Source organism: Ptychodera flava, chromosome 11, assembly GCF_041260155.1.
Source record: "Ptychodera flava strain L36383 chromosome 11, AS_Pfla_20210202, whole genome shotgun sequence".
Lineage (NCBI taxonomy): Eukaryota > Metazoa > Hemichordata > Enteropneusta > Ptychoderidae > Ptychodera > Ptychodera flava.
Window position 1 is genome coordinate 39,002,659 of NC_091938.1, and position 25,419 is coordinate 39,028,077.

General features: G+C 37.9%; 1 protein-coding gene across 1 annotated transcript in view; it reads left to right on the plus strand.

Annotated features, from left to right (window-relative positions):
- LOC139144530 (low-density lipoprotein receptor-related protein 2-like) overlaps positions 1-25,419 on the plus strand; it is a 150,341-nt gene that overhangs the window by 101,589 nt on the left and 23,333 nt on the right. The window contains 20 exon segments of the mRNA XM_070715228.1: positions 533-658; positions 891-1,013; positions 1,515-1,646; positions 2,107-2,238; positions 2,881-3,000; positions 5,133-5,258; positions 5,691-5,813; positions 6,318-6,443; positions 6,744-6,875; positions 13,968-14,226; positions 14,880-15,008; positions 15,714-15,890; positions 17,166-17,389; positions 19,369-19,614; positions 20,512-20,628; positions 20,944-21,066; positions 22,207-22,329; positions 23,748-23,873; positions 24,255-24,371; positions 24,899-25,015. Coding sequence (XP_070571329.1) covers positions 533-658; positions 891-1,013; positions 1,515-1,646; positions 2,107-2,238; positions 2,881-3,000; positions 5,133-5,258; positions 5,691-5,813; positions 6,318-6,443; positions 6,744-6,875; positions 13,968-14,226; positions 14,880-15,008; positions 15,714-15,890; positions 17,166-17,389; positions 19,369-19,614; positions 20,512-20,628; positions 20,944-21,066; positions 22,207-22,329; positions 23,748-23,873; positions 24,255-24,371; positions 24,899-25,015 — 2,898 coding nt within the window.

Genomic DNA, 25,419 nt, shown 5'->3' on the forward strand with positions numbered 1-25,419 from the left:
AGATGCTGTAATATATAGGTTTGCGTCCAGATCAACCGCTTCCCCTTTCCCCTGTGGTGTGATCCAGGTCTTTATACCAGACAAGAACCAGAATGTCCTCTTGGATACAATCATATTGGTGAAAATGTATATACCACTTTTTAGAATAAGAACAAGAAAATTTATATGTTGTTTTTCAAATATCTTCTTTTAAAAGTTGGACATATTAATCTTTCTGATAGAATCAAACAAAAAGTACCAAAACTGTTTTTTTACCCAGATGCTGAGCGAACAATGTGGAAGGTGGAAATACAAAGTTGTTGTAATTTAATACTTGGTATATACATTAGATTATGGCAGAGTTTATCTTTCCTTTGAGTCAAACCAAAAATTTTTGCTGCTTTGGTTAACCTTGCAAATAATTGAAATCCATCTTCCCTTTTGATTGATGATAGAAACTGAAGAGTATTCGCATATTTTTGCTGCAAGTGTTGATGTACATGAAGTTAGTTCCCACTGTTCATTTTGTTTATCTTTTAATTTCTGTTGACAGCCAACCGTACTTGCCAGCCAGGATATCATTCCTGTCTCTCAACAAGTATTTGCATTCCAAGACGCTACCTCTGTGATGGAGATAATGACTGTGGTGATGGCTCTGATGAAAATCCCACATTCTGTCGTAAGTGGAAACTTTTAACTTTGAAGAAATAGATCTTTCAGAGAGGTAATGGTGAGTATTATTGTAAAAGTTTGCAAAAGTTTTGTACAAGATGTTTTGAGGTGAGCAAGCATACTGATCCATCCCTTCAGCAACAAATAGTGGTAGAGTCCATATGTACTCGTTAGTGATGCTGGACCTCTTGATTTGAAAGAGGGATGAAAGGATTAAGTTTATATGAATTTTTTTGCAGTTGGAGAACCATGTGAAAATGGAGATTTCCGTTGTGAAAACAGTGGTCGCTGCCTTCCAGCATACTGGCACTGTGATGGTGACAATGACTGCGGTGATAACTCTGATGAACCACCTTTCTGTGGTAAGTCAATGTGAACTCTATGAACTCTCTTATTACTTTTGAATGGCTTCTTTTACCAGGCTTCAAATTAGTCCCAGGCTTCCTTGTATCTGCTGAATGCCATAAACGAGAATTGGCATGGTCTTGTTAAGGAAACAAAGCAACATTGTTTTCACTCAGCAAAGGATGCGTTTTTTAACAAAACAGGACCAGGTATCAGATGAAGACAGTATATAACTTCAACTCTTTGATGCATGTCAACTTCCTGTACATATAAGACCCAAAACTGTTCATGTATAGCAAATTGCTACGGTATAACCAAAGTATTTTGAAACTCATGGACTTGATCATTCTCGTACAAATTGCAACAGTCAAAATGTTTGCCCTAAATAAGATTACTACTTGGAATTCAACAGCATATTTTGATATAATGTACTTCAATCATGTCCTCAGTGTGTTTAACAAAATAAAAATTATGTACAGTTACCTTTCAATTCACCTTCTTGATGTTTACCATTATAGGACACACAAACTTCACATGCTTTGGATCCCAATTCACATGTGATAATGGACGATGTGTTCCGGATGCCTGGATTTGTGATTCTGACAATGACTGTGGTGATGGCTCAGATGAAGATGAAAGGCATAGCTGTCGTAAGTATATGAATGATAACAGGAATGAGAAAGATACAACAGTCAGCAGTCACCAATAGACTCTGTTGATGATAGCAATAATATCCTATTCTCATTAATGTTGCCACTAGCTGCATTCTGTCTGTACGTGTCCGAAAGTATAAACTTCAACCATGTGTTTGTCATAACACTTGCACCCCTTACTGTTTGGTAGAAACCATTTGTTTTCAATGTCCAAGTTACAACCATTCAACAGAAAGTCTGATGAAAGGGTAAAAGATAATAGAAGGATATGGCATTGCTAATGTGTTTTAATTACACCCGTGTAATCATGCAGCAGTCAACAGTTTGTTTTTTGTACAATATATCTTTTTGAGTGGCTTGTAAATTTCTAAATGGTTTATCATGTGGAGATGTATTTGGTAAGACCTTTTGAACAGTTCAAATTTAAAGCAGCATTATGTGTTTTATTTTAATTCAGTGGAGAGGAGCTGTTCACCAAACTATTTTACATGTACCAAAGCTCTTCCCGGAAGAAGAAAGTGTATTCCCATCTCATGGAAGTGTGATGGAGAAGCAGATTGTGACAAGGCTGAAGACGAAATGCATTGTGGTTAGTTTGCATGCTCTTTACAGAATAGCTGTGACTCAGCAAAAACAGTTATATAAGGCCAAAGTAATTACAATCTCTGATTTGTATCCCTGCACATATAGGCTTTTAAAGCTTTCGACAGTGTTGTATGCTTGTAGAATGTATCATTGTAGTATAAATTTTGAAAGTGAGAAAGAAGTTTCTGCTTTGATTCTTGAACAGGCACAACTATTACAAGGCAACAATCTGGGAATAAAACAAATATGTGTAAAATTTTCTGTTGTGTCTTTGAACTGCTTCTTACCTTTCAACATTTTGAGAGGATGTAAAAACACAGGATTTATTGTAATTACTCTAGCCTAACCACTGTGTATGTTAGTATTCAGTATCTGTGTCACTGGGGTTTCTAAAGCTTAGCTTCACTGGTTGTGTGTGAAACAGGGGAATAGAATGAGAAGGTAATATTGATGCCTTGGTCATCACTCAGCATGTACATGTACAGTGTAGTTGTAATTTTAATGTGGATTCATCATTTCCTGGGGTCTTATTGTTGTAAAACTATTTTTTCCGCTTTTTGTGCTTGACATTTTCTTGAAACTTTTAAACCTGTAAAATATTCCTGGGCCATATAAAGGTATTTATGTATGTTTTTGAACTTTTCAGTTCAGCGTACATGTGAAGAAGGTGAATTTACGTGTAACAATGGACTATGTGTGAAACAGGACTATTACTGTGACCATGACAATGACTGTGGTGATAATTCTGATGAACCAAGAACATGTGGTAGGTGTTCAGAAAGAATTTTGTACTTTACCATGAGTAGTGAATTATATCCATTTCTCACACTGAAATTAAGTGTGCAAGCAGCATTGCTGAGGCCCTAGTAGTTGCCATGGTTGCTAGGGTCAGCTTGGGAAACAGGAAAGTAAGTCAAAGGTCATCTAAGGTCATCCTAAATTTTGTCCTGTTGTGTTCAGTATCAATGAATACCAAACCTCTTGCCATTGTAGTAAATGATATACATGAAAGTAGGTAAAGTGAGGTACTTTTAAATTATTAATCATCAAAGTAAGTTAAATGTCACTCAACATTTAGGAGAAAAAATTTGGTTCAAGACTGGTTAATGTCCAACAAAAACCTGCAGCCCTTGTAGTTGCAGATATATGTGAAAACTAGGTCAAAGTCATACGATGTCATTTGAAAATAGATTTCACATTTGCTTTTGTTTGGTCACCCATCACGTGATTCCTTCTAGCTAAGTTTCCACAAAATGTTAGTTGTCAATGTACCATCCTTTTATTCCAATGTAGGCTTGTTCAAACACACATCAGGGCAAATTTAATATAACAACATTGAATATTGATATAATTCATGAAATGTTTATATGTGAAATGTAAAGATGTACCACATGAGCTTGTCTGTACTTTAAAATGTGCATTTTATAAACACTGATATCACTAACAATCCATCATGCAATGCTAAGGCTAGTAGTTATATTAATTCAGGCACAGTCCCTCTATCCACCGGTCTGGAAACGCCTATTGTAAAAGGTGTCAATCACCTAGACCGCACAGCCGAACCGCGATACGAGGGCCAGTCACGTGATAATGCGTAGCTTGGGTTTGTCCTGCATGCCACAGTCCCCGATTGTGTGTACGCTTTTCTCGAATTTTCGCTGTTTTTGGCTCTATTAAGTGTTGTCTGCGTCTATCTACGACACAAAGACAGAAATTATCATATCCTGAAAGGGGTGTGTGTTTTTCGTGATCCTTATCCCATCGTAAATGATGATAGTGTGCGATAATTTCTGGGGTTGACCGCTGCGAGTGTGTTGACGTACGTAGCACAAGCAACGGCTGGAATCACACCGGAAAATTTGTGGTCCCTTTCTCTTGCAATGCTAGTAGTCCGTGTCTCCAAATATGATCTAAATATGTTTTCTGTGTAATATTCTGTGAAGTCATGTCTGTTAACTGAACAGAATAGGAAAGACAACTGCAGAAATGCATGTAGATTTTAGTTGTGTGGTCGCACATTTTCCCATGCAGCGTCAATATGGCGAACTCTCGATACGTACGCTCGCTCAGGCACGGCTGGAAACACACCGGAAAATTTGTCGTCCCTTTCTCTTGCAATGCTAGTAGTCAGTGCCTCCAAATATGATCTAAATATTTTCTGTGTAATATTCTGTGAAATTATGTCTGTTAACTGAGCAGAATAGGAACGACAACTGCAGAAATGCACGTAGATTTTATTCGCATATTTTCCCATGTAGCGTCAATATGGCGAACTCTCGATACGTACGCTCGCGCTCAGGCACAGTAAATACCTTTTACAAAATGCTATCATGTCAACACAATAACAAGTTTGGTAATGAACTACTCAGCTGTCGATGTTAATATTCAGCTGATTTTGCCTGTCTTCTTGATTTCGGGCAATGGTCCATGACACTTGCGAACAGTGCCTGGCCATTTTGTTTTTCGATGGTGATCATAATGCAACCATAATGTGTGGTCCCTTTCAAGCTTTATCTAGAGGGGCAACGTTACCCATTTAATGAAAAAATAAATTGTTTAGTGTTTCTAAAGGGAACAAGTTGTAATGTTTTGTGATATTCTGAAATAACAACCCACAAACGTCATGTTTTTGAACGATCACATTGCGGCTGTCATAGGATCGTGGGGTAGCGACATCGATATAACGGCCAGTTGAACATTGTCAGTGTCCTTTGTTTAAGGTGTGAATCGTGTGTTTGTTCATATCACGGAGTGTCACAAAGAAACCAGCCACGTTTCCAGACGGTGGATAGAGGGACTGTGATTCAGGATTGCATTTTCAGTTACCTGAATTTGAATACAATGGCTATCAAAGTCCACAGGTATTAAACTTGCATCAATATCCTTGATTTGTTCCAGAATACCCAACATGTGATGACAATGTAGAATACACTTGTCATAATGCTCGCTGTATTCCAAGACAGTGGATGTGTGATGGGGATAATGACTGCAGAGACACATCTGATGAGTCGGATGAATTGTGTGGTAAGTGTCAGAAAGACAATGTATCACACCATGTTATCCATTCATGTTGTAGGTAATGTCTATGTAGCAATCAGTTTTTGTGCCATAGTTTTTGCTAGAATCTATATATTTTTCATATGTATACACTGCTGTGAATGTTCAACCCAAACAACAAGATATACTTCCTAGTCATGTATTGTTCAGAATTTTCAGTTATGCATAGATTCATGAAAGACAGTTTTACAAGGAACAATCTTAGTTATAAACTTATAGTGCAATATTTCAATTTTACGGCAAATACATTCTTTGTGCTTGAATATACCGGTATACCATAACTGACGTATGAGGAAGTTTTCTAAATACTTGACCAACCCCCTTAAACAAACTATGGTATATTGATTTTTGCTGAAAATGTCAATGGCTGTTTGATTACAAAGTTTTTACTTTTTACAGTGACAGTACAGCCAACATGCAGCCCTGGTGAATTTCAATGTGAGGATAATACATGTATTCTGTATTCATTGGTGTGTAATAAACATCCAGACTGTAATGATCTCTCAGATGAAAGACATTGTGGTAAGTGTGACTATCTTATGTACATCTTCTATCCAACTTTCTATAAAAGAATGATATTAAATAGAATAGTAGGATTTTTGTCCGTATTGAAGATACTCATGTGTTACAAGACAACATAGACACTCCACCAATTTTTAGTTTAATTTATGTTCGTGCATAGGTTTTGTTTACAAGAAAGTTTGAAAACAACCCCTTGAATGAAAAAGTATGTGCATGATATTCCCTGACATACTGCTGGACAAATCCTCAGGTAAAGATTTGTCAAATGTTGAAGTGAAATCTGTTTGCTGTTCCAAGGAGTAGAGCAATGATAATGGGGAACTTCTTGTGAACATATTTTTGTCACCGTATACAAAATGTTTTCACTACGTGTGACTGTACACATGAAAACAACATCATAGCATGCTTGCTTTTCTGCATTAAAGCCTCTGATATGTGAGACAAATTACTCTGTTTTGGTGATATCATGAAATTGAGCAATAAATATCATCATCTATGTGACAGGAGTTGATGAGTGTGCAGACACTATATCCAACCAGTGTGAGCATGATTGTGTCAATACAGCTACTAGTTATTACTGCCAATGTAGAAGTGGATACACTCTTATGCCAGACAGAAAAGCTTGCAGAGGTAAGTGTAGGATTTTATGTATCTGCAGCGTTTTTGTGTCAACTTCTAGTATAAAACATCTTTCTCCCAAAGATATACAATGGACAGTGCTGATCTATACTCTCCAATGTTAATTGAACATTCTAAATTTTGTAGCCAAAGTAAGAGTTCAAGTACGTCAACTTGTCAAACAGTGTGTAATATCTTAGCTTGTTGGTATGTTGTACACAACCTTTAGCACAAACAGCAAACATCTCATCCTGATTACATTTGTTTCTACATGCATGGGATTTACACTGTTTGACTTTGTTCTACTTGAAGACATTGATGAGTGCACAGAAAATCCTGGTGTTTGCAGCCAAGCATGTGAAAACACTCACGGCTCGTACATCTGTAAATGTGTTGAAGGATATCAAAAGGAACCGGATGGAAGAACTTGTAAAGCCCTAAGTGGTAAGTGCCAGTCATCAAAGAGATTACCAACTTACACTCTACAATCTTCATATGCATTGATAAGTCATCTGCTTGCCGCCTATCAATAATCTGAACATGGACATTTATTTTTGAAAAACCCAGTCTAACCTTTGGTTGCTAGGTAACTTGACGTTGTCATTTTTTGACATGCCATAGGCTCAAAGGAGACATTTAACAACATCAAATTGTATAACCCTTTCCCTGCCAGATAGTATCACTTCCCCATCAGCCAACTCAGTGAAAAGCGGTATTGAGCCAAAACCATACGTATTTCCACCCATTTGGCTTGGTCTGTTCCAATAGCTTTAGTCCATAAAGATCATGTTTACAGTATCTGTGATTTCAGTGGCCTTCAAATGTTCAATTTTTTGTTAAAATGCACAAAATTGGACATATTGTGCTTCACTAGTTTTAAATGAACTTGACCTGATGGTGAAATATATATGAACTTGGCAGGAAAAGGGTTGAAAAAGGAGGTTAATATGCATTAACTTTATCAGTATACACTTCACTCTGTACATGTATTTCTGAATGTTGCCTCTCTTTGTGTTATAATTGAACTACTTTTCTTTATAGAGAGTTGTGATAATCTCTCCCAGATTCAAGGTCAAAGTAAATGATCCACTCTGTATCTACATTGTTATGTAGGTCATTTCCCCCCACACTCATCATGACCTGAGTTCAATTAGTCTAGAACATTCTCAAGGTCACTGCCCTTAATGACCTCACAACCTTGAATTCAATTAGTCATGTTTGGAATGTTCTGGAAAGTTGATTAGTTGTGTAAGAGAGATAATTTTAGAACAGTAATTAGCATGTCAATAAAAGTTCTAGATTGTTCTTATATGCCTTTATAAAAGGGACGTGCTCAGCTTCCAGTCAGACTTTTGGGATCGTGTCTCTTGTGTGTTACTAAACTCCAGCAGTAGTCATTCTCAAGACTTTTCAAGACCTTCACTGTCAACGCTGGATTTATACTGTGGACTTTGTGCAAATTCAAGCCTGCAAGCCTGTTCATTCATCCAACTGACTGTTACAACTGAGCTTTGCCGTCCCAGCTGAGATAAGTAGTCTGTACACTTTTAAAGCTTGTACTCTGTCCCTGACTTAGCAATTAGTTTTGTTTTCGTAATAATTTTGTTTAAACGAAAACTGCTGAGTTCACCCTTTTGTTCGTTTTCTCTGCACGTAACAAATTGGGGGCTCGTCCGGGAGACGAATATTTTGAGCCGTTTGACAACATTTTGCCAGCCTTTTCAAAACTACTGTACACTGTGAACTCAGCCAAATCCAATCATGGCGGAATTTAAACCAGACGAATTTATGGATGACCTTGATCAGGACACATTTAATTCCCTCAGAAAAGACAACCTCATAGCACTGGCAAATTTCCTTAAAGTAGATGTTAAAAGATCTATGCGCAAGAGGGAAATACAGTACCGTATTGCCAAACATCTAGTTGATTTAGGCCAATTTGAGGAATCCACCCTGAAAGATTATGAGCCCAAGTCTACCTCTGAACTCAGAAAATTAGAATTAGAAATGCAGGCAGATTTGGAGATCAAGAAAATGCATTAGAAATAGAAAAAGAATACAAAGAAAAAGAATTACAAATGGAAAAGGAGAGACAGGCAGATTTGGAGCTTAAGAAATTGGAATTAGAAAAGGAAATGAAAGAAAAAGAATTGCAAATGGAAGAAAGACAGAAAGAAAAAGAAAGGCAGGAAAGATTAGAAATGGAAGAAAGACAGAGAGAAAAAGAATTGCGATTAGAAGAACAGCGATTACAGGTAGAAATAAAACGTTTAGAGCTTGGACAGTCAGGAAATTCTTCCTTCAGACAAGTTTGACATCACTAAGCATTTCAGGTTAGTTCCCCCTTTCCAAGAAAAGGATGTTGACAAATATTTTCTCCATTTTGAGAAAATTGCTCAGAGTCTGAATTGGCCTAAGGAGTCCTGGTCTATGCTTTTGCAGAGTGCTTTGGTGGGTAAAGCCAGAGAAATTTACATTCAGTTGTCAGTAGAGCAGGCTTCAAATTATGATTCTGTGAAGGAATTAATTCTCAAGGGTTATGAGTTGGTGCCTGAAGCGTACCGTCAGAAATTTAGGGATTGTGAGAAGGTGAAAGATCAAACTTATGTTGAATTTGCTCGAACAAAAGAACAACTGTTTGATCGTTGGTGTTCTTCTGAAAAGGTCAGTCAGAATTATGACAAATTACGACAACTTGTTTTGATTGAGGAATTTAAAAGGTGCATCCGGAGTGACATCAAGACGTTTATCAATGAACAAAAGGCAGATACATTGGAGGTTGCTGCACGTTTGGCCGATGATTATTCATTGACCCACAAATCTTCCTTTCTCAGCAAACCATCCCAGTCCTTTTCATACAGAAACAATGCAGGTAAATTTAACTCCTCCTTTTCATCCAAGAATTTTTCAAAGGAGAGTAGAAAATCAAATGACAACAGTTCACAGAGTTCAAGTAACACTCCCACATCATCAGATCCCAAGTCTCAATCTCCTTCTGACAAACAGTTTGGTACACTTTCTTGTAATTATTGTAAGAAAGACGGCCATTTAATGTCAGAGTGTTTCAAATTGAAAAGAAAACGTGAAGGTCAAAGTGGTCAAAGTGGATCTAAGCCAACCGGCTTTATTTCTTCATCAACTCAATTAGAGTCTAATAATGTGTGCAACACATTTTTGAGGTTAAACCCCTCTCATCCCCAATTAATGAGGTCAAGGTCAATTCTTCTCAAGATAGCATTATGGGTATTTTCGAGCCATTTATTCATAATGGTTTTATATCACTTTCTAGTGATTTCTCTTCCGCTACCCCTGTCAAAATTTTAAGAGATACCGGGGCTTCCCAGTCTCTTTTGTTGGCAGATACCCTGCCGTTTTCTGAAAAGTCATTTCAGGTTCTAAAGTTCTTATTAAGGGGGTAGATTGTAATGACTACATTCCTGTTCCTCTCCATAATGTCTATTTGTCTTCGGACTTTGTTTCTGGACCTGTGGCTTTAGGTATTAGGCCTTTTTTGCCTTTTGAAGGGATTCACCTTCTTCTTGGAAACGACCTTGCTGGGGACAAGGTCATTACTAATCCACTTGTGACTGATAATCCTAGTTTAGATCAGGATCCAGAGCCAATTGAACAAGAGATACCCGTTTATTTCCTTCATGTGCCATTACTCGAGCCATGTCAAAGAAAACTTCCGAGAATCAAAATACTCTCAAAAATAATGTCACAGATGTTGACTTAAATGACACCTTTCTCAGTCAGGTGTTTGACACGGATCATTCCGTTATCCCTCGTGGATTTGAAACTTCCAGTAAAACTTCTGCTGACCAAAGTCAGACATTTTCTAGATCAAATCTCATTGCAGAACAACACAAAGACCCAGATATTTGTCTTTGTTTGACAGGGTAGATGATGAAGGTAAAACTTCAGATAGCTCTGTTTCCTATTATACAAAATCTGGTATTCTCATGCGTAAATGGAGACCTCCAGATGTTTTGGTTGATGACGATTGGGCTATAAAACATCAAATTGTGGTTCCAAAGCCCTACCGTGCTGAAATATTGCGCCTGGCCCATGAAACTCCCTGGGCTGGTCACTTAGGAGTCAGGAAAACTTATCATAAAATTCTCAGTCACTTTTATTGGCCTAATCTCAGGCAGGATGTAGCACATTTCTGTAAAACTTGTCACACATGTCAAATGGTAGGAAAGCCAAATCAGACCATTCCAAAGGCCCTTTACAGCCAATTCCTGCATTTCAAGAACCATTTAGTAGGATACTAATAGACTGTGTTGGGCCCCTACCAAAAACAAGATCAGGAAATGAGTACATGCTGACAATAATGTGTACATCAACTCGGTTCCCAGAAGCCATACCACTGAGAAATATAAAGACAAAGACTATAGTGAAAGCTTTAGTCAAATTTTTCACTTTATTTGGCCTCCCTAAATGTGTCCAGTCCGATCAAGGCTCCAACTTTATGTCTGGAATTTTTCAACAAGTAATGGATCAGCTAGGCATTAAACAGTACAGGTCATCCGCCTATCATCCAGAAAGCCAGGGTGCTCTTGAGCGATTTCATCAAACTTTGAAAAACATGATTAGGACCTACTGTTTTGACACAGAGAAACAGTGGGATGAAGGAATTCATTTTTTGCTCTTTGCTGTTAGAGAGTCAATTCAGGAGTCTCTTGGTTTTAGCCCATTTGAGCTTGTATTTGGACATACAGTCCGTGGCCCACTTAAGCTCGTTAAAGAGAAATTCCTATCAGACGATGATGATTGTCTGAATATTTTGCAATATGTGTCAGATTTTCGTACAAAACTCTCTAAAGCATGTGAATTAGCCAGAGAAAATCTTGAGTCATCTCAGCAGTCAATGAAAACCAAATATGATAAAAACACCTCAAAACGGAAGTTTGAACCAGGTCAAAAAGTTCTTGTTCTACTTCCGGTTCCTGGCAAACCACTCCATGCTCGTTACTTTGGGCCATACCTAATTGATAAGAAATTGAGTGATTTAAATTACATCATAATAACACCTGACAGGCGAAAACAAAAACAGCTATGTCACATAAATATGCTTAAGCCATATTTGGATAGGGATAATCCTACTATAACTCAGCCTGTCAGTGCAGTCAGTTCAAACCATTATGAAGATAGTGATACTGAAACTGACTTGAGTGAAAATACTCTAAACTCAAAGCTGGGCTCGGTCAAGCTTCAGAACTCAGAAATCCTGGAGAAGCTGGAGTCTACAAAGTTGGCACACCTCCAGCCAGAACAACAACAACAGGTGAAAGAACTGCTCCATGAATATAAACACCTGTTTCAAGATGTTCCAACGAGGACAAACGTCATCTATCACGACGTTGATGTTGGGGACAGTAAGCCTGTAAAACAACATCCATACAGACTGAATCCAACAAAAGCAAAATATCTCCAGGAAGAAGTCAAATACCTGCTGGACAATGACTTTATTGAACCCAGTAAAAGTAACTGGAGTTCGCCGTGCATACTTGTTCCCAAATCAGATCACAGTTATCGTATGTGCACAGACTTTAGGAAGGTCAACACTTTAACAAAGACAGACACTTTCCCAATCCCGAGGATTGATGACTGCATCGACCGAGTGGGAAAAGCCAAGTATGTGACGAAATTTGACCTACTGAAGGGATTTTGGCAAGTCCCTCTGACGGCTCGTGCTCGTGAAATATCCGCCTTTGTTACACCAGACGGATTGTTCCAGTACAAGGTGATGCCATTCGGAATGAAGAACTCTCCGGCAACGTTCCAACGGATGATCAACGACGTCATATCCGGGCTAGACGGATGTGCAGCTTACGTTGACGACGTCGTCCTGTATAGTGACACCTGGGAGGAACACATCAAGCTCATGCGGAAGTTCTTTGAGAGACTGAGCAAAGCAATGTTGACTGTCAACCTTGCCAAATCTGAGTTTGGTTGGGCGAGGGTAACTTACCTCGGACATACTGTAGGACAGGGTGAGGTAAAACTGTTGATGCCAAAATCAGTGCCATTTCAAGTTTTCCCATACCAAACTGCAAACGACAACTGATGCGCTTTCTCGGTATGGCTGGTTACTACAGAAAATTCTGTCCAAATTTCTCCGCAATTACTGAGCCTTTGACTAACTTACTTAAAAAGAAAGTAAAGTTTGTTTGGTCAGAGCAATGCCAACAGGCATTTGATACACTTAAAGCCATACTGCAAAGTGCCCCAGTGTTGTCTGCACCAGATTTCACTTTGCCATTCAAATTAGCTGTAGATGCTAGTGATACGGCTGCTGGTGGTGTTTTATTGCAAGAGGATAGTCATGGTGTAGATCATCCTGTTTGCTATTTTCACGCAAATTTAACAAATCCCAGAGAAACTACTCTACAATTGAAAAAGAGTGTTTATCTTTGATATTAGCTTTACAGCATTTTGAAGTTTATGTTACTTCTTCAAATCAGCCAATAGTGGTTTATATTGATCACAACCCTCTTGTTTTTCTGCAGAAATTTAAAGGCAAAAATCAGAGATTGCTAAGATGGAGTTTAATGTTACAGGAGTTTAATCTTGACATTAGACATATCCAAGGCAGAGACAATTTAATTGCAGACTGTCTCTCTCGTATTTAGAGTTTATTGTTGTTCACTTTCAAGAAGTTTTACTTTAGAGTAAGAAAAAAAAATTGAGTACTTAAATCTTTTTCAAGATTACATTTGCAAAAGAAAGATTTTTCTTTGAAAAATTTTCTTTTTTTTTGAAGAGAGGGTGTGTTATGTAGGTCATTTCCCCCACACTCATCATGACCTGAGTTCAATTAGTCTAGAACATTCTCAAGGTCACTGCCCTTAATGACCTCACAACCTTGAATTCAATTAGTCATGTTTGGAATGTTCTGGAAAGTTGATTAGTTGTGTAAGAGAGATAATTTTAGAACAGTAATTAGCATGTCAATAAAAGTTCTAGATTGTTCTTATATGCCTTTATAAAAGGGACGTGCTCAGCTTCCAGTCAGACTTTTGGGATCGTGTCTCTTGTGTGTTACTAAACTCCAGCAGTAGTCATTCTCAAGACTTTTCAAGACCTTCACTGTCAACGCTGGATTTATACTGTGGACTTTGTGCAAATTCAAGCCTGCAAGCCAAAGGACTGTTCATTCATCCGACTGACTGTTACAACTCTGAGACTGGAGCTTTGCCGTCCCAGCTGAGATAAGTAGTCTGTACACTTTTAAAGCTTGTACTCTGTCCCTAACTTAGCAATTAGTTTTGTTTTCGTAATAAATTTTGTTTAAACGGAAACTGCTGAGTTCACCCTTTTGTTCGTTTTCTCTGCACGTAACAACATGTATAGGTTAAACAACTAATGACAGGGAGATAGTCCCTCAAGAAGTGACCAAGAAATACAAAGTATGGCAAAATTTGCCACACATGCATAGGATGTGGTGAATTTTAATGCTGAGATTATCACACAGAAAATGTTGAAAAAGTAATCAAATGATCAAACGTAATATTTCCACTTTCTTTCCAGATGCAATGCCATACCTCATTTTTAGCAACCGCTACTACCTTCGCAAACTAGCTCTTGATTTGACCAGGTATGACCTTATCGCAGATGGTTTTAGCAATGTGGTGGCGCTAGACTTTGACATCAAGGAAGATCGTCTGTATTTCACAGATGTACCAAATCACATTATACAGAGAGTCTTTCTGAATGGCACTGGCTTGGAAACCATAGTTCGGCATTATGTCCCTGACGGTGAAGGAATTGCAATTGATTGGGTTGGCAGGTAATGGTTCTGAAACAGCTTTTCTATTGTACCGTTATTTGGTTTAAACTACACATCAGCTGTTGTTGCCAGTAGTTTTAGATACATTCACTGTGAAATAATTGTGTTAGGAGATTAATGATGATTGACAGCATCATTTCAGATTTAGAAAAAAAAACACCGAATGTGAAGGAGTCAGGTTATGTCTGTTTTGTTGTGTACTTTTGAAGAATGTAGTTTTAGCATGCTATTCTAGACATATGTAGTTGGTTTTGCACATTTTAAGTGATCGGGGAAGCAATAGGCGACTGTAGATACCCAGACAAAACCAGTTGACAAATGTACTTACTCAACCTTACTCATATCTTTATATTTACAAAACCATGCTCAGTACATTTAAAACTATTTTTATGTGTTTTCAAATGATAGATTAACAAGTTATCAGACTATACTGAGTCTCAAGCAATAATGTACCCCCTCCTGGCCCGTAATGGATGAAAGTAAACTTTGCATAATGTATGAGGCTAAGCCAAGTACATTACGAAGTGCAAAGTTTGCTTGAGTCCATTATTGGCCCTAGGGGTGTATCATTGCCTTTACTTTGCCAGTGAATTTGTAGCTATAGAAAACACCAAGACCATGTACTCATGCTGATTTTGTTTTTGTCATTGCAGGAAAATCTATTGGGCGGACAGAACCAATGATATGATAGAGGTAGCTGAGTTGGATGGTTCAAGTCGTAAAACTCTGGTGTCGTCTGGACTTTCTGAACCAAGAGCCCTTGCAGCATACCCACAGAAAGGGTAAGTACAATCATTGATTGCTAGTAAGAATCTAAGCCAAACATCTATGACTTCTTTATAACTCTGTTTAAGGTAGTATGTACCTCAGGGACAGATATTCAGACTCAATTTTTTTTCAATACTTTTTCTGGTCCACTGCTTATGGGGCTCATTTTTTAAAGCTTTAGGAATGAGAAACATTTTCAATGTCACATTTCTTCAAAAATTGAAAATGTTATTTTTTCCCATAGGGTAACACAGGAATGTCAGCCATTTTGAATTTCATATATAATTTGTTTCTCTGGTACCAAACTAAATTGTACAGATGACCGTTGACTTTTATTCTTGATTTGATAAGAGAATGGTATAAAGTTTCATTAAAGAAAGTTTGAGCAAAATTTTAGGTATTTCACTCTCCAGGTGAATACTAGCTTAAAGACAGGGGGTTGTTAACAGTTTTATATCAAAACAATTTAATGGATTAACTGGATGAAACTTCCAAAGGACACATAGAACTTGCTATATGTAGAATTGTCATTGGAAACAGACCTTGTGCAAGAACCAGAGATTGAAGGCTTTTACTTGAAGTTGTTGTTCTGTACATTGGCATAAATCTCAGAAATACTGTCACTAGGATGAGTAATACATTGTGAAAATTTTACATCTTGAAGGGTTGAGTAACACAGCCAACTCATGATAAATACATGTACATGTGTGTCTTTTCAGGTACATCTTCTGGACAGACTGGAGTCTCAGCTATGGACACATTGGAAGAATCGGAATGGATGGTTCTAACCGAAGCATTGTGGTACAAGATGATAAAATGGGATGGCCAAATGGTCTGACAATTGATTACACCACAGATAGAATCTACTGGGCTGATGCACATTTTGATTACATTGCGTAAGTCAGATTATTATACATCTACCATCGAGAACAATAGAATTTTGCGTGCGCTAAAAAAGCCATACGGAACGCCTGTTCCGTAACATGTACGGTTATAAGGCGCCCCATCCCCTGCAGCTGTATCTGCATCTTCACTGTTGAACGGTTTCAAGGGACTCATTGGACGAGTGCCAGAACATGTCTTGCGCGCTCTGTACGTACGTGTGTAGTGCACATAGCTTGATCCAGAACTTGCTGAAGTGCGTCCGAGGTAGCGTTCCACTATTGCGCTATAATCGAAAGAAAAATTGTTGACATTGTACGAAAACGGTCATTTAACTGTGAAATTTTGATGCCCCAGTCCTGAATGTAAGATGTATAATAATAAGATTATTACGAAAATAATGCAAAGGATGCACTTGGACATTGGCGCCGTGCATCGCCCGACGCGAAGCGGAGGGCGATTCGCTGCGCCAATGTCCGAGTGCATCCTTTGCAGTATTTTCGTAATAACCCATAGTATTTAAAAACCTCTCCAATGGTTGATGATAGAGGTGTACATATTCTGTTTAGGTGGTGAACTTTAGCCTGAAACCAGACTGAATATTTTTAAACAGTCTGATTTTGTCCTGGGGCATTTTATTTATCATTCTGTATGATGACATGATACACCAAATGATGTAAAGTGTTTTCCACCAGTGTACATTGTATTTCATCGATTAATTCAATTTCTGATGTTCATTTCAATGATCAACATCAGTACTTCCGTACACCTCACACAGTTTACATGATAGTCCTGATAATACTGATATAAATTTGTATCCAGTGATTGCACAAATCATTGTTACAGTAATCACAAGTCAATGTGCAGTATTAGAAATTATAGTGCTGCTAACATTGCTGAATTCCTGTTCCTGACTTCATGAACAGTGTTTGTGTATCTGGTCAACTCATTTCAAGAAGAAATATCACATATCAAATAGATAACCAAAATCATTAATGTTATAAAGTGCATATGCCTGTGTCAAATATGAAGCATGCAGCACATTATAAGCTGATAAAACAATAAAGGAATTTTGTAATTAGCTGAGCAAGGTGAGTGTGAAGACAAGTCATTGAAGTGACATCTATATTAAATACAGTTAAAACTGCCTTTTCAGTTCTACCAACCTAGATAGTGACCTGAGAACAGACACAGCAGATCTATAAACTATTCAAGCTATCTGATGAGCAACAGAAAGAAGTGTTTTTTGAATACCATTTATTTGACCACATCTGCTTCTTTGATTTCAGCTTTGTTGATCTTGACGGTGGTAATCGACATGAAGTCACAACAACAGACATTGCCCATCCATTTGCCATCACAGTGTTTGAAAACTACATCTACTGGACTGACTGGAACACCAAGTCCATCTACAAAGCTGATAAATTCACTGGAGAAGACAGACGGGTTCTACAAACAACCATACACAGACCCATGGACATCCATGTGTACCATCCACTCAGACAGAGAGATAGTAAGTTGCAAGAAGAGACTGAAAAAACACTTATCCTCTGTTTGTCAAAGGTGATCTGCAGGCACAACTAAGTTTCCATTAATGGCTAAAATATAGCTATGGTACCTTTCTTGATTACCCCAGAAGGTTTTAGGTTGAGTTGTTAATTAGTCCCCGAGGACGAAGTCCGACGGGGACATATAGATTGGGTCCCGTCTGTCCGTGCGTGCGTGCGTGCGTCCATCCGTCCGTCTGTCCGGAGCCGTTTCGCAGACACTGCTGAACCAATTTTGTTCAAACTTGGCACAAAGGCATAACACTATGGTCTACATATGCATGTAGAATTATATTGCGATACAATCCAATATGGGCGTGAGGCGGCCATTTTGTTTGCGATTTTTCATGTCTTTGAACCATAACTCAAACATCCTTGAACCGATTCTCTTCAAACTTGGCACAAAGGCATAACACTATGGCCTACATATGCATGTAGAATTATATTGCGATACAATCCAATATGGGCGTGAGGCGGCCATTTTGTTTGCGATTTTTCATGTCTTTGAACCATAACTCAAACATCCTTGAACCGATTCTGTTCAAACTTGGCACAAAGGCATAACACTATGGCCTACATATGCATGTCAAATTATTTTGCAATACGATCCAAAATGGGTGTGAGACGGCCATTTTGTTTGCGATTTTTCGTGTCTTTGAACCATTAACTCAAACATCCTTGAACCGATTCTGTTCAAACTTGGCACAAAGGCATAACACTATGGCCTACATATGCATGTCGAATTATATTGTGATACGATCCAATATGGGCGTGAGGCGGCCATTTTGTTGCGATTTTTCATGTCTTTGAACCATAACTCAAATATCCTTGAACCGATTTTGTTCAAACATGGCACAAAGGCAAAGCACTATGGCATACATATGCATGTTGAATTATATTGCGATACGATCCAATATGGGCGTGAGGCGGCCATTTTGTTGCGATTTTTTCATGTCTTTGAACCATAACTCAAATATCCTTGAACTGATTTTGTTCAAACATGGCACAAAGGCAAAGCACTATGGCATACATATGCATGTATCAATTAACCTTGCAATAGGAGCCAAGGAGGAGCTTGAAGCTTAATTCAAAGGTCATTACACCGATTTTGTCCAAAATTGGCACAAAGATCATGCACTATGGCATACATATACATGTCAATGTACTTCGTGACATGTTCCAATATGGTTGCCAGATTGTCATTTTTCCCCAATATCGCTGCCAGATGGTCATTTTTGGATTTCTTCATGTCTTTGAGGCTTAATCATACGCAAATATTCCTAATCCAATGTTGTTGAGACTTGGTACAAAGATAAAGTACTTAATGGCATACATATGCATGTCTACTAATTTTGTGCTATGATCCATATGGTCAATAGACAGCCATTTGATTTCAATTTTGGTGTGATTTTTTTATGTCTTTGAAACATAAACATAGGTCACTGTCCTTCGATGGACTGATTTTGTTTAAACGTGATATGGCTGCATTCTTGTGCACATTAATTTGTTTCATTATATGATCCGAAATGGCTGATTACAACAACATACCCGATCCCATACCATTTCTAAAATTCCACCAAACCATGTGTATAGTATGTGCCATCATGACACTAGAGGCAGTGAGGGCATCGTTATGTGTGATGTAATCAAAAGTTCCTTCAATGGTCATTACCGGCAGAGATTGGTCAATTTTATTGCACATTCCTAAGATTACTTTATTATGCAGGCCTGATGCACCCGTTGCATCAATGTCATTCCACAGCTACCTAGACCACAGCTACCTAGACACCAAAGATTATAACAAAATGGACAAGCGGGGACTGTGTCATCAACGATGACTTGTTGTCTTGTAGAACAGATGTGCTTGCATAAATTCACATATATATACGTCATACAAACCAAATGCTTGTATGCTGAATTGATATAATTTGCCCTTTATTTTCAGTGGCAAACCCTTGTGGGTCAAACAATGGAGGCTGTTCCCATTTGTGTCTTATCTCCCCTGGAGGAGCAACTTTCAGCTGTGCCTGCCCTGATGACTTTGTATTGAGAGGTGATCAAAAGACTTGCATCTCTAACTGCAGCAGCACACAGTTCAGATGTGCTGATGACAACAAGTGCATCCCGTTGCTATGGAAATGTGATGGCGAGGATGACTGTAGAGATGGCTCAGATGAACCGTCAAGTTGCAGTGAGTTTCATGACTCTCACATGTATGCACTGGCTATCACCCTGTAGGATCATCACATCCATTCTTTCACCATACAAATAATTCTCACACACATATTTTGATAAAGTGGAAAGCTGTTCCTGCTGTTTGCAAGAACAATCCTCCGCCCCTGCCATTTTGTGAATATTTATTTCCCATGTTCCTTTCCTTTGATCTTTATTTAAGTCAAAGGTGCTGCGATATTTAAGAAAAATATGTCTTTTGTTCAAACCAAAATACAAACCAAGCTCAACAATGATATCATACCAGCTAGTATATTGATGGCACCCATGAAGCGATCTGATTGGTCGAGACATGAAAATAACTGTGCTATATTTGCAATATAGCATGTGGTTGTAACATGTGTGAGCTCTTATTTAGAAAAAAATTCCTTTCTTAATGTTTCATGGCAGAATTCAATTTACTGTCATGATATGATAGCAATAAACCATTCCAGCAGTGGGTATACCACTCGGTTTTGAGCACTTCACTTCATATACTGGTATGCACTAGCAATTGCTCAGTATTTGTACAGTTGGTCAAAATCTCATGGACTGTTACTCAACGTTGTCTACTACCTAGGTATTTCACAGTTAAAGCTTGCACAACTTGCATACAAGACATATTGATTCAGAAATGATTTTGATGTTTGATCATTTTAACCAAACTAGGCTATCAATTGCTACCTCGGCATATTGCTGTGGAGTGTTTTTGTCTATTGTGTGAAACAACTGACCAAAATATAATATATGTCAGTAACATGAGCTACAAATACTTTTCCAACATCTCGCATTCTTTCATAGAATCACAGAAAAAATTGGAAAAGAACTTTTTTACCCTAGTTGCCGTTTCTATAGTTTTGTTTGCCCTGTTTTGCAGGTCGTAGAGTCTGTGCACCAGGTCTGTTCCAGTGTGATAATTTCAACTGTACAAGACCACAGTGGATCTGTGACAATGATAATGACTGTGGTGATAATAGTGATGAAGTCAATTGTGGTAAGTTTTCTTATCATTGTTCTGGCTCAACATTTCAATGCCAATCAGGCATAAAAATGTAGATACGGCAAAAAATTCATGAGTCTATAGCAAAGGAATATGAATAACGTGTACATTACTGCACATGTTATACATAATGTGTGAGTCATACTGTGATTTGTATATAACATAGTGTTGTTTCTGATACACTTTGAACTTCTGCCAAAGGTCTGTTACATTGACCTTTTATGATGTTGTGTACATTTGCATACCGAAACTATGTGTATATAATTAAAACAGCCATTTACTTTAAGAGGTGTTCCATTTCTTATGCAGAGCTCCGCCATTGTGGCCGTACTCAGTTCCGCTGTGCCAATGATCGATGTGTATCTAAGAGTTATCTGTGTGATGGGGACAATGATTGTGGGGATAATTCAGATGAAGATGAAGATTTCTGCAGTGAGTAGCTCTTCTCAGTTAAAGGGAAACCGTCGTAATAATTGTGCCTGTGCAAGTTTCTTGTTTATAGACAATGTATTTCGTGCACGATATCTAGATGTACCTCATCATCATGGCTGCAACATTTAAATTATAAGATGTAGATTATGACAGACATATTTTAACTTTCATCAATCACCATTGTACCTTGAATACAGTGTTTACATTGGTTGTATGGGTCCCATACAAACTTTGAGCGTAGTTCCGATGTCTGTATCCCTTCAAACTGTAATAATTGGTATTTACAATTAAGGTAGTATGCGCCTCAAAAGTCAAAGATTCAAACTTATGCTCAAACTTTGCTTAAATGAACCATTAATCCATTCTGTGACCAACACAAGAATAACAAATTAGGGGTCACCTGGCAGTTTGATAGTAGAGAAGCAAATTATCTAACATTTACTGATATTTGAAATTCAAATTGGCTGAAATCCCAGCGTTTACTTTAAGGAGAACAATTTTTATTTTGACAAAAATAAGCCATTGAAAACTTTCTTTATTCCACAAGCCACCACAAGTGGTAGAACAGAAAGTGTTGGAAATATTTGAGATTCAGAATATCTGTCCTCAGGCACTTTCTACTTTAACAGCGTGAGATTACATCATGTTTTGCCAGTACTGAAGAGTTCTCCACATTTACATGCCAGGTCCGTTGACGTATAACCCAGACATTTAACCACCTGACATACACTAGTATAGCATAAACTAGTAGTAACCCTAAACCTGCACAAACTGATGTCTGGAAAATATCTGGGAGTAACCACGTGATAGCACATCATTCATATGTGCCACATTGCATCTGGTTCAAAAGTTTTGATCTTGCTTTAAAGAAGACATTACCATCAGTATTTGAGTTGGAAAGACTGAGAGAAAATGGTCTTGGCAAACTGAAGAAATTGGTTTATTTAACATCACATTCCTTTTCATGTTAAGGAAAACACTTCTTAACATTGGAAAGTTCAGTCAAACTCTAGTCATCAAGATGTAAAAAATGTTTATTCTGTAGTGAAATTAACTGTTTAAATGGTGATAATTTGTATGAACTTTGACAAAGAATCTGTTATGTTCATTAATCAAATTTTAAACTTTCTTCTTAAAAAGGTACACGTACTTGCAGTCCCGGAATGTTTACCTGTGACAATGGATATTGTATTCCGGAAGCATGGTACTGTGATTGGGATAACGACTGTGGAGATGAGTCTGATGAACAGGCTGATGTGTGCAGTGAGTATTCATTCTGTGAATTGATCTTCCTGACTAGAACAGTGTGGCATGATTTCAACACTTGAAATAAGATACCAATTTGAATTCCCATGATATTTGTTTAGGGTTGAATTCACCTTTAGAATTATCTGCATACAATTCTGGTGTGCTTATTGTGAGGACTTGTTGTGAAGGCTATGTTGTAAATGACGTTTTCAGTTGTGTTTTTGTAAAATCAAAATATTTCACATCATAGAAGTATCACTGAAATGACAGGCATTTTGAATACCATACATGGTAAAATTAACTTTTTTATTCCATCAAAGTGTTTTCATAGTCGCCAGTAATTTTACAAATTATTGTGAAACAAAACAGTTTAAAGCTTGATCAAGGAAAGTTAGTGCAAAAGTTTCTAACTGACTGTTTTAAGGCACGTTACATTCACCCTGTGTTTAGGAAAGTCTACAAAACTCATTCTCAATTGTTTATGACAGTTTTGGTGAATTTGTCTTGTATGTGAATATCAAATGTTCAGTGCCGTGGTTGAGTGTCATAATAAAGACAGATGAGTTATGGATTTAGAAATTTTGCTCGACCAGAAGTTAGACATGTCCTGCAATGATCATCAACCGTGAGACATCGTAATGATTGTTAGAGACAGATCAAGATTAATAGAATCTCACACCCCCGAGGACCTGGGATCAGATTTCTCACACGAGTTGGGGATATTTTGTGCGAATGTGAGACAAAATATCCCCAACGAGTGTGAGAAATCTGATCCCAGGTCCTTGGTGTGTGAGATTCTTTTTCTCACATGACCACAAAATGCGTTAAATTCACATTGGACACGTACAATATTATCAAAAATCGTGACAACTCTGTCGTCTGCCACTGTACTCTGACCTGCTTACTTTGTAGTATCAGCCCGTTTGTTACTCGTCTTGCCATTGGATAATATTTTGCGCGTCGAACGAAAGGCTATTTATAATCCTATCAGAGCTTGTGTATTATATACTGCAGAGTTTGGGACGGTTTCTGAGAGTGTGGGATCGATTTTTCCCACACCGTCGATCCCACACTCCCAGTGGCCAGGAATGTGAGAATAGTGTGTTCTCTGACTGTACACATTTCTTAACTCTCAGAGTTACACTAAGGATTTTCTGGAAATTTCTTTGACTCGGCTCTATATCAGTACATATACAGTACGCAAACTTTCATTGTGTCTAGGAAACCTTTCTTGAGTCAGTGACAATAATTTAGCGTAGAGGGCGCACTAATCATAATACCATAGATATGCAGAATGATGTTGACTCGATTAATTGAACTTTACTGAGTTACCTGTATAACCAATTCTGTGGTCTTTGAGCACCATCATTAAAATTAGGCAGCTGAATGTGCATTCTAAGATTGCTCCTTATCATGTACTTGTCCCTTTTCAGAGTTACGACCCTGCCAGGAGACATGGTTCAGTTGTAAGACAAACTACCGATGTGTACCAGAATGGGCTGTTTGTGATGGAAACAATGATTGCCGTGACAACAGTGATGAAGATCCATCAGTCTGTAGTGAGTGCACTTTCCCTCACTGACACCAGTAGTAGAAAGCAAATCCTGTGATCCATTGCTTTGCTTTGACCACTGCTATTTGTCATGTCCAAGAACAAGTGAATTAACCAATGGACTTTACAAATAGCTACATGGACTGATGAACTGCTTGATTTATCGTGATCTGATGTTTAGACCCACCAAGTGATATTGATCATCATTGGATATAGATGTAGTTGCAAAATAAATAAGGATATTTTGACCAACACTGAATTCTTATAAACAAAAGAAATCAAAAACCACATGCACCAGTTTCATTTGTCAAGGATGAAAGTTGAAAGTATCATTTATTCTAATTACAATTAAGTTCCATTATCCTCTTCTATTCTGATCTGTTTCCAGGATCTCGTGAATGCAATGACGGTGAATTCCGTTGTGTCAACCATCATTGTATTCCAAACAGATGGCAGTGTGATGGAGATGATGACTGTGGTGATGGCTCAGATGAAATAGACTGCAGTGAGTCATAACTTCATTTACTAATTGACTTGAATAACAGATATACTGAGGAAGATCTCTGGCCAAATTCTTCACGAATGGTGGCTTGAATGTCTAACAGATTGCAATGTACAAAATGCTGTGATAGTGATGAATGTTGTAGTTACTTTGACTGACTTAGGGTAGGGATGGTATCTTCAAAATTGAAACCACTTCTAGTTATTAATCTTAAAGACATTTTTTTCTTGATTTTCATTCCAAGGAATACACATGTTAATTATCCACTTTGCCAAAATAGCTACAATCTGAACCACTGCTACTCCAACGCTGCAACCAGGCCATCAGAGATGAAAATTAGATCCATTAAATGCTGCTCCATATGGTAGTATGGAAGAAGCACTTCTATAATATCATATGGAAATATAATGCCCATGGGGTCTGTTCCTTGATCCAAAGTGAGTTCATCTAATTATGTAGTCATTGGTGCATAGTAAACCCTGACACACTAGCAAAATTGAATAATTTTTTTATGTGTGTATATTTTTCAGCAAACCGACCATGCAGTGAAAGTGAATTTACATGTCACAATGATGCATGTATTCCAAGCAGATGGCTTTGTGACCATGACAATGATTGTGGAGATGGTTCAGATGAACTTGAATGTCGTAAGTAATTTTAACAACATATCATTTAACATGAAGGATCTGATTGGCAGAGGCTTTGATGCAAACTTCCATCTTCAAGGAAAAAGTTAATGTTTAAAGTTATATCATGTTGTCCTTTCCTTGTGTTTACAAATACAATGTTCATCTAATTAGTCCCCACGGACACCGTCCGGGGGGACTTATAGGTTTGGTCATGTCCGTGCGTGTGTGCGTCCGTCCGTCCGTTCACGCAGATATCTCAGAGATGCCTGAAGCGATTTCATTCAAACTTGGTACAAGGATTACTTCATATGTCATACAGATGCACGTTGATTTGTTTTGTGATACGATCCAATATGGCTGCCAGGCGGCCATTTTTATTACGATTTTTTCATGTACAGAGCCATAATTCAGGCATGTTTCAA